The sequence below is a fragment of the Aplysia californica genome, unplaced genomic scaffold (assembly GCF_000002075.1).
Source record: "Aplysia californica isolate F4 #8 unplaced genomic scaffold, AplCal3.0 scaffold01022, whole genome shotgun sequence".
Taxonomy (NCBI): Eukaryota; Metazoa; Mollusca; class Gastropoda; order Aplysiida; family Aplysiidae; genus Aplysia; species Aplysia californica.
In genome coordinates, this window is record NW_004798292.1 from 42,088 (window position 1) to 59,129 (window position 17,042).

At 37.9% G+C, this 17,042-nt stretch overlaps 1 protein-coding gene across 1 annotated transcript in view; it reads right to left on the minus strand.

Moving 5' to 3' along the window:
• Positions 1-5,176: 5,176 nt before the first annotated feature.
• The window catches only part of LOC101857913 (forkhead box protein J3), a gene marked incomplete in the record, with an annotated part of 55,630 nt that continues 43,764 nt past the window's right edge, over positions 5,177-17,042 (minus strand). Inside the window, 3 exon segments of the mRNA XM_005111190.3 lie at positions 5,177-8,429; positions 10,344-10,399; positions 12,230-12,370. Of these exon segments, the coding sequence (XP_005111247.3) occupies positions 8,337-8,429; positions 10,344-10,399; positions 12,230-12,370 (290 nt within the window).

Sequence of the window (17,042 nt, forward strand, 5' to 3'; positions counted from 1 at the left end):
GCATGGTATCTCATTAACTCGGCTAACAGCCCGTCTACAACAAGATGACAACCAAACAGACCAGAGTAGGGAGAGGAGGGTTTATCATCGTGGAAAGTACAGACAGGGAAAGAGAAAACGCCCTAGGACATTATGGGGAATCCATCATGACGCTTGTCAAATCAATAAGTTGTGTCCATGTGATATCTGACATGATACGTTTCCTGACAAAAAGCTCGAACAGTAAAACAATAATAATCTTTTTTAATCAATCAAATAAAGAAAAAGAAAGAAAAAGAAAACAATACCGCTCCCAAGACATACGCAACCCATCACAAACACAGCTGATTTAAACATTTATTGTTAACAGCAAAAGTCTCTTTACAAACATAAGACAAAAAAGCCCTATAAATAACAATGAATGCACAAAAAGGAGATTGATATAATTATTAAAAACCAAAAACAAAACAATGAATGCACAAAAAAGAGATTGATTAATTACATTTGAACACATTTTTTTTGTTTTAACACAGCAACGGAAAGGATGTCAAAACGCAGACAGCGAGAAGCTGAACAGGTAGCAAATGATACAGAGAAAGGATGTAGGCATGTCCCTTGAAGCAGCTAAGACCGTCTGGGTTTTCCAATATCTTGGGCTACAAACACACACAAGACTTTATCAAATCAATATCCGCTAAAATAAAAAGTCAGAGGTCTTCTGTATGACAATTTACAGTAATAAAAGTAGTTATTGCAAAAAAGTTGCATACCATTTCACTGTGTCAACTTCAATAACAATATCAAACTTTCTACAACTTTTCACCATTTAATAATTTCTGAGCTCGTACAACTTCTCATATAGTTAATATAACCTTGTCTTTGCTTTTTACAGAAGTACAGGTTTAAATTTAACAATGTAAATAAATGTAATTCAATCGAAATATCAGGGTCCCAGTTGCAGTTAATCAACAAATACACCAGCTGATCAGGCACAAATCTAATGCTTACATAAAAGTTTTACATACAGCTCACTTACACACAAAGCAACACTTCGCGACTACACTTTGTGATCTCAGGACGGGTGAATTATTGAGAGTCAAAGCAAATAGCAAAGAAATGGTACGTCAAAAGACAAATGTATATAAAGCAATACAATATCTTGGAATCTTAAATAAGCCTCTCTAAAGAATTCTTCCCCAAAAGGTAGTCAAGGCTGTCATCTTCTGGGTTTTTGTGGCTATATGGCTGCAGACATCATGCGATTGTGCATGACTGTAAATGTTTTTACACTCCTATCAACGGAATTTAGATCATTTTGGTGACCCGCTGTCTCAGCCCGGCCTGCCAGGGACAAGCCAGCAGCTGAGTGTTACACAACATCCCAGCAGACAGATGGAGCAGCTCAAATAAATCAGTTCCTCATACCGGAATCAAACTCACATTTTCTGTGGACAACGGTGAACAACCTAACCATTACCCTATAAACTTCCATCACATTATCTGAACTCTCAAGAGTTGACAAAATTCACTAATACAGGTAATGATTACGGTACTCATTGATGTGGCCTTTCTTGAATATCGGACACGTACCTACCTTTTCTCTCAGCAGTTCAACTCATTGCACATTAAGACATTATACAACAAAGAATAATTAAAAGTGTACCATTTTAGCAGCTTACAAAAATGAACTATTTACATGAGATACATTTTTTTAAAACAAGAACAGGAACACCTTTTTAAATACAGGAAACATCAGAGCCACCTATGTACTTTCCTCCCAGTTTCATCAATGTAAATTCCTCAACTGTGAAGACATCAGAAGTCAGAAATGTATTATATTTCTCTCATAAGTAAACATCAAAGGCGCCAATGTATACCCCTCCTACGTGTACTCAAGAGTGCCATCAATGCATATTCTTCCCAAATGCAGATACCACTGTCATCAATTTACATAACTCCAATGTGCACGTATCAATGCCATCAAGGTATTTGTCTCTTATTTATAAACACTAACATGCAAATGTACTTAACACATGTTCTGCTTCAGATACAAGTGTTGTCAATATTCTCCCCCCATGACACAATTTACTTCATTTAAAAGACAGGGGCCAAACAATCCATGATGACAGACAATTACAGAAATTGAAAAATTGTGACTCATGCCATATCCTCGCTGCTTCCCCCCCCCCACTTACTCTTCATATGTTTTCCGTCATCAAAGCAACCAGAAAACAGGAGGAAGAAACACAAGGCAAGCAAAAACTGAAAGGCTGTCATCTTCACATCATGGATCAAGGCATAGGGGTATAGAAGAATAACAAAAACAGGCAGAACCTTTGTTTTACATCCAAACCTTCGCGGCTTGTACTGATACAGTATTTAAAGAATTAAAACATGGGCCCAAATACATATCATTGTTGTCACAAGAAAAATGAGTAACTCTAAACTCTTAAACCATTTCTATCCTATGAATGAAACAGGACCAGAGTTGCTCAGTTTTCTTGAAACAGCAACGATGTACAATATACCAATGACATCTTGCGAACGGGGTTCACAACTGTATTGAGCTCCTACTAGAATGTTGTCAGAATAACGATGAGCAGAAGCGTCTCTCTCTCCGATACAGCCCTTAAGGCAAATCAAGTGGACGCAAGTGTATTACAGAGCCAAAAATGTAGAGCCGTCAAAAATATTCTTTGTGCACATGGCACACTAATGAATATGGAAAAAAATTATTATGTCTGTAATGGACGGACAGATGACCACAGACCAGATAATACAAAAATAATATTGCTGAAGGGTAAAGGAAAACTACAAAGAAATCATAGACTGAGAGAGGGGACGAGCGAATGATATTCAAAAACGTCTCTTTTCAATACTCAAAGTCAAGGTGAAGAACCCATTTTAAAAAAACACATCAGCAACAATTTTCTCCATGTATGGGAGAATACCGAAAAAAACAACAACAACCGAAAAAAACACTTTTTAATTGAGAGGGAAAAAAAGTCAGAAAGAGTAAAGGTTGACCTCCATCAGGCTACTTGTTTTCTTATAGTAAGAGTTATACAGAACCTGTAACACAATCAGCTCATATATGCGCTGAAGATTAGAGGTGTAATAAACAAAGAAAAGAAGGAGTACAGATAGGAAAGATAGATATTTGAATAAGAAAGAGGGAGCAAACCACATAGGAACTTTTGCCAATCATCAGGCTACTTAGATGCCCCCCCCCCATCTGGAGGGACATAAATCAAGAGCAAAATCTAAAAACTTACGACAGAAGATGGCAGCTAAAGGAAGAGGGAACTTGAAACCAGTTCGAAAATGACTGCCGTACGTCACAGAGAGAATGTATCAGAAAAAACACCAAGAAGGCAGGTGAACCAGTTCTGCGTGACCAGTTTTAACGTATCTATATACCCTCAGCCAGGATCATGGTAGTAACTAGTTAACTTTTCTTCTTCTGATCTTCGGCTCTTTCCAACATTGTCCACATCGCACCATTACGTAACTTACAGTTAACGCTTTGTTGCTACGGCGTCGTCACTCACTTCATTTTCTCTCTGATTAAATATGACCAACCATATCCAAGTCTCAAGTGTATTTTTTTCTACGGTAAAACATACCATTTGATAAATGTGATGATGACATCTGTTTTCTAAAAAGCCATAAAAGCAAAACATATCAAGAATGATTTTCGGAAGCTACAGGGATCTTATAAAACAAATACAAATACTGCAAAAATTGTAAAAAGGGATGATAAACTTCTATGCATAGCACATGCAGGAAATGTAACAGAAAAGTAATACCTCTCTCTGTATTCAGAGTAGATTTTGACTCTTGACCGTACTTATTAAACACTATAACTGATACCAAATTACCTCATCTAAGAGGCAGGCTGCTTTGACCCTGTTGGTCAGGGCCCATCCAGGCTGAGGAGGATACAGCATCACAGCAAACAGATGAAGATACTCGATGAAGTAGACTTCCTCTAATTAGAATTGTGTTTGCATTTTTCGAATGCAGCTGTGAAGAGCAGAACCACCACACCATAAATATAAGTGACTTAGACACATATTTCGTCACTTTTAAGCACAAGGGGGCTATCCTGAAAACCGCTGTTTTGAGAAAATCGAAGGTAAAGTTTTTGCCCATTGTTCAGTTTCTTTGAAAGTCATGGAGAGTTTTCTCTATAATCAAATACACGCACCAGTGAAACCAAACTTTTCCTATAGGTAGGGCAATGCCCACTTTTGGTGTAGGTCAAGATTTCTTGAAACCCCCGAAATCTGGTTTAGCCCTCTTGTCCTTAAAAGCGACAATTTAACTTTGGTGCTACCAACAGCCCTCCAGCAAGCCTCATATTGATACATCTGCACCTACATTTTGACTATAAATAATTCTGCTATGTAACAAAACAAATTTCTTCCGAAAAGTGCAAAACACAGAAGAAGGAGCAGATTATTCGCTTCATGACCTACAAGCTGTTTAAGAAAGAAAATGAATCAAAGCACTTCAAAACCATTGGTTAGAGCAATCTTTTTCTCCAAATATTTCACAACAGTAATGATTCAAGATCCTGTCAACGATCAAAAGGACAAGAGTTTAAATATCGAACACGGCCCAATTTATCAAAAAGCCTTTCGCAAGCACTTCTAGCCTGAACGGGAAGGCACCAGCTTCTATCTTGGCTTCGGCAAAGAGCATGGGATTAACAAATATCAAAAACATGAAAAACTGAGCAACAATCGGAATGTTTTATCTCAAACACTTATTTTTAAGAGATGGAATGAAAGAATACAGAAGACACAAGCAGGAGACATATTCAAAGAAAGGAATGTACTTTTGCAGAACAATAAGAAAAAAAAAAAGAAAAAAAGAAAAGGGACTTTGAAGTAAATAAAGAGTCGAAATATACACACAGATGCATTGTGTAATCAAAATATACGATTGTATAATCATCAGAGAAAGAAGACGAATCATTAATAACCACTCAAAATACAGAGTGGGCTAGGCCACAAGATAAAAATAACACAGGTCAAAGGTCACAAGAGTCTGTGCCACTTAGCAACCCTGTTGTTGGGTTTATAACTTCAGGTATCACAGGCAAGTTATTTAACGTCTCTCATAAATAAAATTGTATTTTCGCTCAGCAAAAACATTCACAATGCTGCTAATAGACATGGATATATTATACTTTTTTTTTGCTTCTTAACCAAATTGCTATGCTTGAAACAACAAAATACTTTGCATAATAATAAGCATTATTATCATGGACGGACAGACCAAGTGTAATCAACCAATAAATAAATAAACTTATTTTATTTTTCAACATAATGGATTTCAGAGGAAACTAAAAAAACAAACAAGGAAGATTCAATTTTTTTAAAAATACTGTAAAGTCTATATTTCACATACAAATATGTCGTTACAGCTCCCCATCCCTTCATAAACATTTAGAAAAAAGTAACACCTAATGTCTTTTTACTCACCCCTGTGAAACAGAATTAAGTGAAGTCATTCTTTTTTTCTTGCTACAGCAATAATGTAAACTACCCTCCACATAGGCTTACAAGTGTTTACAACCCGACATGTTGGGCTATGCAACAACTCTTTAGGTCTCACATGGACCTTAAACTGAAGGAAAGAGTGGTAGGTGCCAGAACACAAAAGGACAGGCCACGAACAAGTGCACCACAGGAACACCTGGACCCATCCAACCGTCACCGATTTGCCCCCCCCCCCCCCCCCCCCTACATTAGAAGTTTCCTAAAAAGTCCATTTTATAACAAATAAATGTAAAAAAAAAAATTTTCAGTTGACATTATTATTAATCCCAATTTAGGTTAAGGGTTTTTTGTTTTTTTTTAGAAAAAAAAAAGATAAAACACTGTGTCCTATCAAAAATGAAAAAGATACCTTAAGCTAAATCAGCACTCAATTGTCCTGGAAGTTACTTCAAGGTTGTTCAAAAACAACAACTTCAATGTAACACAGATACCACAGACCTGACTAAAAAGAAGAAAGATCATCTTCAACTGACAAAGCACTTCCCACACACATGAAGACTCCACAACTGACAAAGCACTTCCCACACACATGAAGACTCCACAACTGACAAAGCACTTCCCACACACATGAAGACTCCACAACTGACAAAGCACTTCCCACACACATGAAGACTCCACAGGGAAAAAAAACCCAAAACAGACAGGTCATATTTCCTTTTTTAAAATTTGTTGTTTCTCTTGCAGAATTTTCCCATATTCAAATAGTATTCTCCACAAGAGATTCCATAGATAAACCAGCAAAGTCTTGCACAATGTCATTTTAAAGGAACCCTATAGAGTGAATGAACCTGATATCAAAGTGTCATATAGATCCAACATCACTTTCAACACTGTAAGGTACTTTGAAGTGTAGAGGAACAATGATCTCCGTTATGACTGAGCCAAGCGGTCGGAGAACCTCAAAAAGCCAAGCACCTGAAGTCAGGAAACATCCCGTCTGGATTCAAACCAGGGACACCTGCATGCTTTACCCAACATGACATCAATTGAGCTGACAGAGCACTTTCTCAAACATTTTACTGCACTGAATTGATTTTCCTTCATACCAACACGATGGCAGACACTCATACAATAAGAAAAGGTAAAAAAAAGTAAAATAATATGCTAAAGTAGGAGGGGGAAAAAGGTGTGCATAGGTGAAGTAAAAATGTCAGTATTGGTAACAGATCAATGCACACAAAAGTGGTCAAAAATGCAGATGAAAAATCAAACAATGGAAATTGCACTTTCTTGTAACTGAGAGAGAAAAAAAATCAGCACATTTATTCTATATCAAAAGATAAATTGTCGATAAACTATGTACACAAAAGTTATGAAATCTGTGAAAAATATTCATCAATTTGTTTTTCACATGCAGGGACTGGTTGCCCCACAAAACCATGTAAAAAAGAAACTTTTGCTATAGTCTGCTACATTAATACATGACATTTGGGATGGAATGTTTTAGCACACGCATCAATGGCAATGCAGATCACATGGTTTAATGGAATGAAAATAAAATAGATTTCGGGAGATCCCGCAATTACATTGTATACAAAAAAAAAATTTTAAACGGAAAAAAAAAACATTTACAGGAATTGTGTCTCGAAGAAAGAGAAGCATAACCCTTGAGTCCAACAAGAACTAATGTTTATTAGCTATGTACAAAATTCAGATCTATTGGGTATTACTGTATATTGAATGATATCACATCTCTCACTGTCTCCCTCTCTCTTTCTCTCTGTCTCCCTCTCTGTTTCTCTCTCTCTCTCTCTCTCTCTCTCTCTCTCTCTCTCTCTCTTTCTCTCTCTCTAACTCACTCACTACTCCCCTAGGATCAAACAATTTTCAACATTTACATCCTGAATAAAACAAATTAAAAAACCCAAACCACCCTTGGGCCAAAAAGCAACCAGAACCACGTCACGTAATAGAGCCAGTCGGGCAATGTCTCGAGGATAATAATATGGCATGAACACACTGGCAACACATATCCGTCTGCCACGAAGAAAGAACTCCCTACCCCGTTCCACAGACCTAAACCCTGGTTCCGGACAAACGTCTCACTCTTTCCATTGATCACTGTGTTTTACTAAGCTTCTACTGGTTAATCATAAAGATTTATAAAATAAAAAATGCGAATTGAAATTTATGGATTTGTCTCATTATGTCTCAAATCAATGTGTTTATGTAGCATTTTGTTAAAAAGAAGTGTGGATATAACATCACTTTAAATAAAGTCCAACATAGATTTCAACAAACGACACAAATCAACTATGGTGTACATCACCAGTCCACTAAAAACAAAGTTCTTCAGGTTTGTTCAGTTAATAAATGACGAAAATATATTTTTGTTCTTTTCAAAACGGTAGAATGGATATATGTCTCATTTTGTTGCAAAACTGTTCATATATGGTGCAATATCTGTATTATTTTAGAAATCTGGATTTTTTTATTTATCCTGAAAATCAACACCTCTGATCATGTTATAAACTCAACCGAACCTTACAGCTTAAAAAATACTATGTGTTTTTTTTAACTCAGAAAATTCCATGTGAACAGATTTTTCTATCATTCCGTTATCATCACAAACGGCGCGGCCTGGGAACAGAAATGGCAGGAAGTCCTAACCACATAGAGCCGTCTGTCCATCTGTCAGTCTGTCGGTCTGTCTGTTCGTCCATCTCAACCGTATATCGTCACGACTCTGGTGAGAGACAGTGCGTCTGTGTCGAGTCATCGGCGTCAGTGTCGAGTTATCGGAGTCTGTCGTCTTCGTCACCACCGTCGCTTCGTGGGCTGATACCATCACAGCAGCTTGTCCCACTCGAAGTCGTCGTCGATCTCGTCCGCATGCAGGAAGTTGGGGTTTCCCTGGATGCCAGTCACAGCACGGTCCACCTGGAGCAGAACACAAACAAGATGTTATGTGTTGATGATACAAAACAAGATGTCACATGAAAAACTCATCTTCTTAGTAAGGGTTTTACAGCACTTGCAATACAATTAGGTCATTTAAGTGAATAAGATTCAAGATTAAATAAGATAAGATTATACTTTAGTATCCTAGAGGGAAATTTTTGTTGGCTCTACAGGACCGTAAAAACACATGCAGGTATACATTAAAAATTAAAATTATATAGTACTCTTATTAAAATTCAATGTGAAAAGGAAAGTAAATCTGACAAAATGTACATTCACATCAGATGCATTATTCAGCCACAGGCAGGAATTTAATAACAAGACCTTTGGAGTTATATAGATACATACCCTAAAGAGCAACACACATCAATGCTCATTCTGACAATAGCCTTGTGCTAGAGGCAGAGGGTAAAAAACTTCTTTTATCTCTTTCTTTCTTTGTTTTCGGAGATACATATCTGTCGCTGCATGATCTTACAAGTTGCGAGGAAAGGGGGTGTGATGGGTCGTTTATAACGCTCTTCATCTTTTTTATACGTGTGGTGTTGTACATTTCATCAATTCTAGTAAAATCACATCCTGAGAACTTGCTGGCTTTCTTAATGGTTCTGTCAAATTTTTCTTTATCTTTCACTTTACAATTCCCGACCCAGAAGCAAATTCAAAATAATAGCACGCTTTCAATCATAGAAACGTATAAAAGGGACATAATCTTATTATCAAAACGGAAATTTGTTAATTTCCTTAAAAGGAACATTCTTTAATTTACTTTTTTATGCAAAGGGGATGCCAGTCAAGTTTGTTCTCAACTGTTACACCAAGATACTTGTATGAGCTTACCATCTCCAACTCCTCATCTTTCATAGTGGTTGCAACTGGTCTTTTTTTACTCTAAAGTCTATTATTAATTCCTTTGTCTTTTTACATTTAGTAAAAGGAAGTGGTTATCACACCAATTTTTGTAAATACATTTACAGCGTCCCTGTATTCATTCTCATTTGTTGTTACAAGGCCTTGTAGAGTGGAATCAAAAGCAAATTTTATTAGTTTAATGTTTTCATTATAAAATGCACAGTCATTGGGGATATTACACAACCTTGGGGCGCATCGGTGTTCATGAATATTATGTTTGTTACTCTCTCATAATACTTATAATCTTCGTTACAAGAGCCTTTTTAAAGTATTACAAGAGAGTGACAATCACAAAAGAGGAGTAGGAGAGATAAGGACGATAGAAAAGTGTTGGATAGAAAAGAAGGAGCACACCACAACCGCCAACTGCCATCTATAAAACTTATAAACAAGATGTTGTGTTACCTGTCAATGACATAAAGTTTCTTAACATGATGTGACACTATGTGTCAACGATAAAAACCTCATAAACAAGATGTTACATTTTATGAGTCAATAATGTAAAATTTACAAACAAGATGCACTTATCAATGAAAAAAAAACCCCAAAAAAAGTTTGTTCATTGTTTGAGTAAAGAGAGGCACAAAAAACATAACAACGACCATTTTAAGCAGAGGAAAAGAAAGACAAACCACAAAAGGGAAGAAAAGAAAAGAGAAGGCAGAACCTTCCAGTGATGCTCTCCAACCACCTGCTGAACACAAACAAAACGTTCTTGTCAAAGGCGTAAACACAAACAAGATGGATGTTAATGTCAATTATGAATTATAAAAAAAAACACACAAAAATGTAAGTTTCAATTATGAATTTATAAACAAAAAAATAAGATGTTAGTGTCAATTATGAATTATAAAAAAAACACACAAAAATGTAAGTTTCAATTATGAATTTATAAACAAAAAAATAAGATGTAAGTGTCAATTATGAATTTTTAAAAAAAACAAACAAGATGTATACAAGTGGAATAAGAGAGAAACCTACATTGGGTGGAATAGCTGAATGGGGCACTGTGGTACTGGGTGGATTCAGGAAACCACCTGAGAATAGAAATAAGAACACGATTTAGAAATCTTTAAAAAGTGTCCTGAAGAGTAATAGAATTATCATCTAAAAATGTGTACAAATGTGATGCATACTGACAAATTGAGTTACTTCTCGCAATCCATGAATGTAGATATCAGCCGAAAATCAACACAGGGGTCAAACTTGTAGACTTTCACCTTATCCCATTTTCTTAAAGTTTGACATGTATATTTCCTATTAATGAATTTTACAAACTCAGCCAATAAATTTGACGCATCCATATCCATGGGGATAAAATCCGAGAAGTAAATCATTATGTCAGCTTGTCTCCAAATGTTAGCACTATTAATATGGTGACTGTGCTGCAACAGAAACTTTTTCTTCATACATAAAAAAAAGACATGAATTTGTTTCCTGGGTCAAGAACATATTATTTATCAGGTATCTTCATCTTCCAGAGCATAGTCTGATATGAACCTGGTAGAGCTTAGAAAGAAAACACAGAATCTTCACTTTCGTCCCACAATCTCATTTCTTTTTATCATTAAATTGTGAATGCGACAAAAACTGGGGGACCAGCATCTCAGGTGCAGCAGTTAGGCGCTCCAATGCTGCATGGCGCATGCAGGGGATCCGAGTTCCATTCTTGAGTGGCGAGCATTTTTATTGAGTATCTCGGTCTTTCTGCTGAGATGCTGTGTCCCTCTCAGCCTAGACTGGCTCTAACTGATGATCCAAATTATGTCGATTTGAGCATAAAAACACTTGTATCTTAAAAATAAGATAAATAAAAAAGAAAATTAGGGACAGTTTTCAATACCCATCTTTAACTCAATGACTCACTCCTGTCATTGCAACATTAGCAATATTTTTTAATTTTTTTTTTTGCAACATCCGACTCCGTCATCACAGTCCTTGCTCAGTTTTAATAAGAGTTTTACAGCAGTTGCAAGGTAATAAGGTCATATAAGTGCGAAAGATTATAAGTATTACAAGAGAGTAAGAAACACAAACAAGGACGAGAGATAAGGACGATCGATGTTTGATAGGAAAGGAGGAGCAAATCACGCCAGAGCACCCGCCTACCACACAAGCACCTTCAACAGCATCCAGCTCATGGGAAAGGGTTTTTCCTATACTACAAGCAGAACACCTGTTACTACCATGGCTTCAGTTTTCAAAACAACAACCATTTCCATTTCTATTTATACAAATCTGAATATGCGACATTTTCCGGTATCACGCCAGCATGGAGGAAGGTAGAAAGAGAAACCTGGCTGAGCCACAAGATTTTCAAACTTAACCTTTTATAAATGGTGAAATGGTGTGGGCTTAACGCCCCTGTCAACACTATTAGGTTATTAAAAACTTAACTTTACAATCCTGACTCACTCAGTAGCAGTGATAAGGATGCTGAATATGTTCCGTCATCTAAACAATAATAAATTATCTAGAAATCATTTGTCTCAATTATAATAAAATAAAGGAACATCTGGATGGCCCCGACTCAGTCCAATGAATCCGACTGGCAGTGTGTACTAGGTATTAGATAGGTAGATGTTGGCGTTTTCATTGAAATAAAATGTTTTGTTAAAAAGGGGGGTTTGACCAGGATTCACGTAATAGAAATTGGCGAGGTTTTTCATTCAAGAAGTAGTTGTAAAACGCATAGAGCATGCTAAAGAGCATGGATGTGCACAAAATATATGCAATTATTATCATTATTATTATTATTTTTGTTTTTCTTTTTCTTCTTCTTCTTATTATTATTATTACTGTTTAATAACGGTTACCACAAAATCTGAAAGCATTCTACGGATTTGCTTTAAAAAAAAAAAGTGTACCGCTGTCGCTTCCCCTATTCTGACTCTGCGAGAGTGCGGCCTGGTTGAAGTAGTTGTTGAGGGAAGAAGCCAGGTCGCCAAACTGGTCAGGGTTAAGTGACCACGTGGCTGGGTCTGACTGCTTGACCGTCTCCAGCAAACCTAGGGGAGGAACAAAAGAGAGAAAAAAAGATTAAATGAGTGCTGCAAGTCATTCGACTTTTATTTTGATGGAGAGAGAGAGAGAGAGAGAGAGAGAGAGAGAGAGAGAGAGAGAGAGAGAGAAAGAGAGAGAGAGAGAGAGAGAAAGAGAGAGAGAGAAAGAGAGAGAGAGAGAGAGAGAGAGAGAGACAAACAGACAGACAGACAGACAGACAGACAGACAGACAGACAGAAAGACAGAGACAGACAGAGAGACAAAGAGACAGAGAGAGACAGAGAGAGAAAGAAAGAGAGAAAGAGAGAGTGAGTGAGTTCCAAGTCTTTTGACTGTTTTGTTGACAATTCAAGAGAAAAAAAGGGGGGGGGGGGAAGAGAGAGAGACAGAGACAGAAAACAGAGACAGAAACAGAGACAGAAAACAGAGACAGCGACAGACAAAGAGACAGAGAGACCCAGAGAGAGAGAAAGTTCTTTTAGTCATCCAGCTCTTCCGTAGGAGTCCTACTAGACACATATAAGTCATTGTGCCGGTACAAGCTTTGATCCCCCCCTTCTCCCTCCCCATTCAACTATTCTTTTCAGCCCCCATTGAAGAGAGCAAGTTGCAGCTTAGTGACAAACACAATTGTTTTTCTTTTCTCCTTGTTTTTTCTTCAAACACCCTGAAAGAATCACACTATGGTCAGTCTCTAGTAGCAAAAAGAAATTATCTCGACATTGATTAATAAAGATAATCCAATCAAAGTCCACGAAGCTGTCGAAAATATGATGTAATCAAATCATTCCAAACACATCCCGAAATGATCACACATGATGTAATAATATCATTGTAACCCCACCCTGAAATGATGCGGAGAGAGAAACCATTGAAAGAGTACATAACAGCATTAACATTCATTGTAAGAGAAAAAAATTAAAAGACTGATAAAAAGGGGAAGCGAACATAGAAAGCTTTAAACCATGCACAGGACAGTGAGTGGACCTGTCAGAAGAGCAAAGCATAACGGTGAGTACTGATATTATGACAGGCTGAAAAAAAAAGTATGAGTTATTTTTGTTTTTCTAAGAAGACTAAAGAAAGGAGTTAGCCGCATTCAATTTCATTTTATTTTGTAGCTGTTTTTTCTTCCCATTGACAAAATTTAGATCATTTAGGAGGCCAGTGTTGACCTGTCTGTCAGGGTAATCCTATTCTGAGAGGAATACAACATTCCTGCAAAACAACCAAGATACAAAACTCAATTAAAAGCGTCCCCTCCACACAATAGTTTAGTTTGTTAAGTAAGAGTTCTACAGCGCTCGCAACTGCATAAGGTCTACACAATAGACGTCGAAGACTCATTCAAAAAGAAAGTTAAAGTTCTTTATCGCGCGAGGTGCGCATGTGCTCTTGGGCATTCCTAAAATAAACATACGGACTGGTTCATTAGTCAATTTGAACTCCCTCGGGGAGGGGGGGGTGGCTTGCAAATTTTTTTAAAAACTCATTAGTCACCTTAGTCAGTTTCAATTTACCATACCCATTCACATGGGGACATAGAACGCAGTAACCCATTGGGCACTTTTCTATTGCATAAATGTACTCAGCTTCACTAATTACAAAGCAATTACACGCACACCCTGGGTCATCCGCAGCTCAGTCTGGCAGGACATCTACAGAGCCATCGTGACATTTTAAGTTGAAAAGCGCACATAACACAAACAGCAGAGACAAATTTCACAGCTACAGAAATGCTCGCGGACCTGGGGGATGTCCCCTACTTGTGGGCAATTTGGTAATTTTGGTGGGATGTGGGAATCCCCTGGGTACTGACAATTATTATTTTATGTCTTTCTTGTAAATAATGTACATGTAGATTGGCTGTATGACAATTGTAGCCTCTTGAAGGTGGCAAAAGTGTCCGCAGGCTTTTCAAATGTTTGACAAGCACTGTGCTACTGTATACCGATACAACACGGTTCGCATGCTATTTGACAGTTTATTGCAATATTATATATTTTTCAAAACCTTCACTGCAGTCTAACTTGTCCATAACGGTCACTCAAGATTACAGATGAAATTTGACTGTAAAAGACAGGTCATAGCTGTCAACAGGGTCTGAGTTATGGTCACTTAGGAGACCTGACAAAGCCAACTGATGGTTTAAAATCCAAAATTTTAAAACATATTTTCAACTTTATTTCCACCAAAATCGTTATCTATCATAGGAGGTTCTTCACATAGACTGACAACTTTTGTAGCAAGTGACTGCTTTGAGTAGGTTTTGGGGTCGTGTTGTCCCTATGACTGATCGTGGCCACGCTCGGCAGAGACCGCTAGGGACAGGTTTAAAAGCACACGAAATATGCAAGGGTGTTGCGGAGCAGGTATCGTTACTACATCTGACCGCTATGGAGAGATGACTGCTAGGGAGAGATGACCACTAAGACAGGTTCGACGATACCTGATTCAAGTAACATGATAAATAGCGAATAAAAAACAGGGAAGTGTACGCATGCATGCTATCATGAAAGCAGAAAACACAAGGATGATAATGTAAGACACCAGCTATCCACTACAGATATAATCTACCCTAAAACTGAACACAAACATCAACAAAAGTTACATAAATAACATAGAAATAGTTTGAAAGGGGAGGGTGGAAACTGCAAAACAGTGAAAACAACACTTTAAAAAAAAACCCAACTACATAGCATACAAGGTTGCCCCTTGCATAAACCCAATCCCCACAAATATCGTTAGCACTAACATAAATACAGAAAGTTTGAATAGGGTGGGGTGGGGAGAGGGGTCGGTTAGGAAACCGTGAAACAGTGAACACACGAATAAAAAAAACAACAAAAAACTACATAATATTACAACAAGGTTGCCCCCGGCACCCCCCCCCCCCACCACACACACACACACACACACACACACACACACACACACACACACACACACACACACACACACACACACACACACACACTCCCAACCCTTCTCCCAAACCCAACAGTTACTGAATTGAGAGCACTCTTCCACATTAATTTTACGAATGCAAACGATCGACTCCTCCATCAACATAGTTAAGATCACTGACTGCTCGCCAACTCTGGGCGGTACCGCCAACTAGATCTAGTAGAATCTAGGTGATTTAATAATTTAGTTGTTGGCCGGCGATGAGGATCACCCAGGGTTGTGACAGGCGTGATTTTATGCCCGCGATACGAGATGGTGGGTGATATCAAAATGTAAATGTCCTCTCAAAGGTGGCATTATAAAAACAGGCGCTGTCTATAAGAAAAAATAATTGACAAGCACTGGCTAAAATAATTTTTTTAAAGAACTAGCATGCTGTTTAGATACTGTCTGCAAGGGACGGCCGCCAGGGCTGAAAGAGCCACAGCACTAAGAAGAAGAAAAATTAATTTTAAAATGTTAATTTAAAAAAATACATAATTAAATTCCCCACTTCCCCACTCGGGAATCAAACTCGCGTCTTGTGAGTGTAAATATAAAAGGACAAACCATTACACCATACACTGCCGGTGAGTTAAGTATTAGTACAAATATTATTATTGGCGCATAGGTTTCACGTTCCTCAGCCCATATGACTGGCGGTAAGCAAAAGATAACGCCTATCATCTATCAGCAGACCACCAGATGTTGTTATATGAACACTCGAGTCAAGAGGGCTTTTTGACGAACATTGATTAAGCACCATGGAGTGCAGATTAAAGCTGTCAATACGTATTCACACACAAAAATTCTTGCAAACGGACGTCGCAAAAATGGTATAGACTTGGTCCGGTATGCGTCAACGCCCCTTCCAACGCTGCACAGTTTTTAAAAGGTCCTTTTTCTCTCTCTATATATATATATATTTATATATATCATACCACATTTATTTATCTATTTATTTATTTATTTATTTATGGGGAGCCTCCATTTTATTCTGCGGTAGTCACTGCTACTGACATGGCATTGGACACAGTAGAAAATTCTCCCAAAACAAATTTTCTAAGGCTGTTCGATTCCTTACCCTGCCTCACCAAACTTGCCAATCCTGTAAATCTTACACCCGCAAATAGTTAAGATACAGTTGAAGAGACATTCCTTGACTGTAAAGGGGAGCAATATCGTGTTCGCGTGGCTACCTAGCCATGTGGGCATCCGAAGAAACGAGCAGGTCGATCTCCTAGCGGAGGAATCGTTGTCCCTTCTGTAGAGATCAACGAAGAGCCGCCCCCATCCCTCCCCCCACCCCCAATCACCCTTACTGAAAGACGTCAAAAACAAGTTCAAGATCTACATCTCCAGCCTGAGAGAAACACCGGAGTGAACAGCAAAATAACAAGCTCCACGGTGTAAGGTCAAAACTGGGCTCACGAAAACCTTCGGACCTCTCCAGGAGAGATGAAGTTGTTTTTACTCGGTTAGGTATAACATATGCCTTCCTGGACCACAAATACCTCGTCCAGGGAGATGAGACACCCTTCTGAGTCGGAGGCGGCACGTACAGATTTCACCTTTAGACACATAGTAACAGAATGCCCGGACTTTGGAGAGAACCCGAAGGAAATATTTTTAAGTTACAAAATTGAAAGATCAGTACTCCGCTGTTGATCCCAAAAGAATTCAAGATTTTATGAAGGCTACAGCTATCTCTTAAGGCAATATAAATAGTTG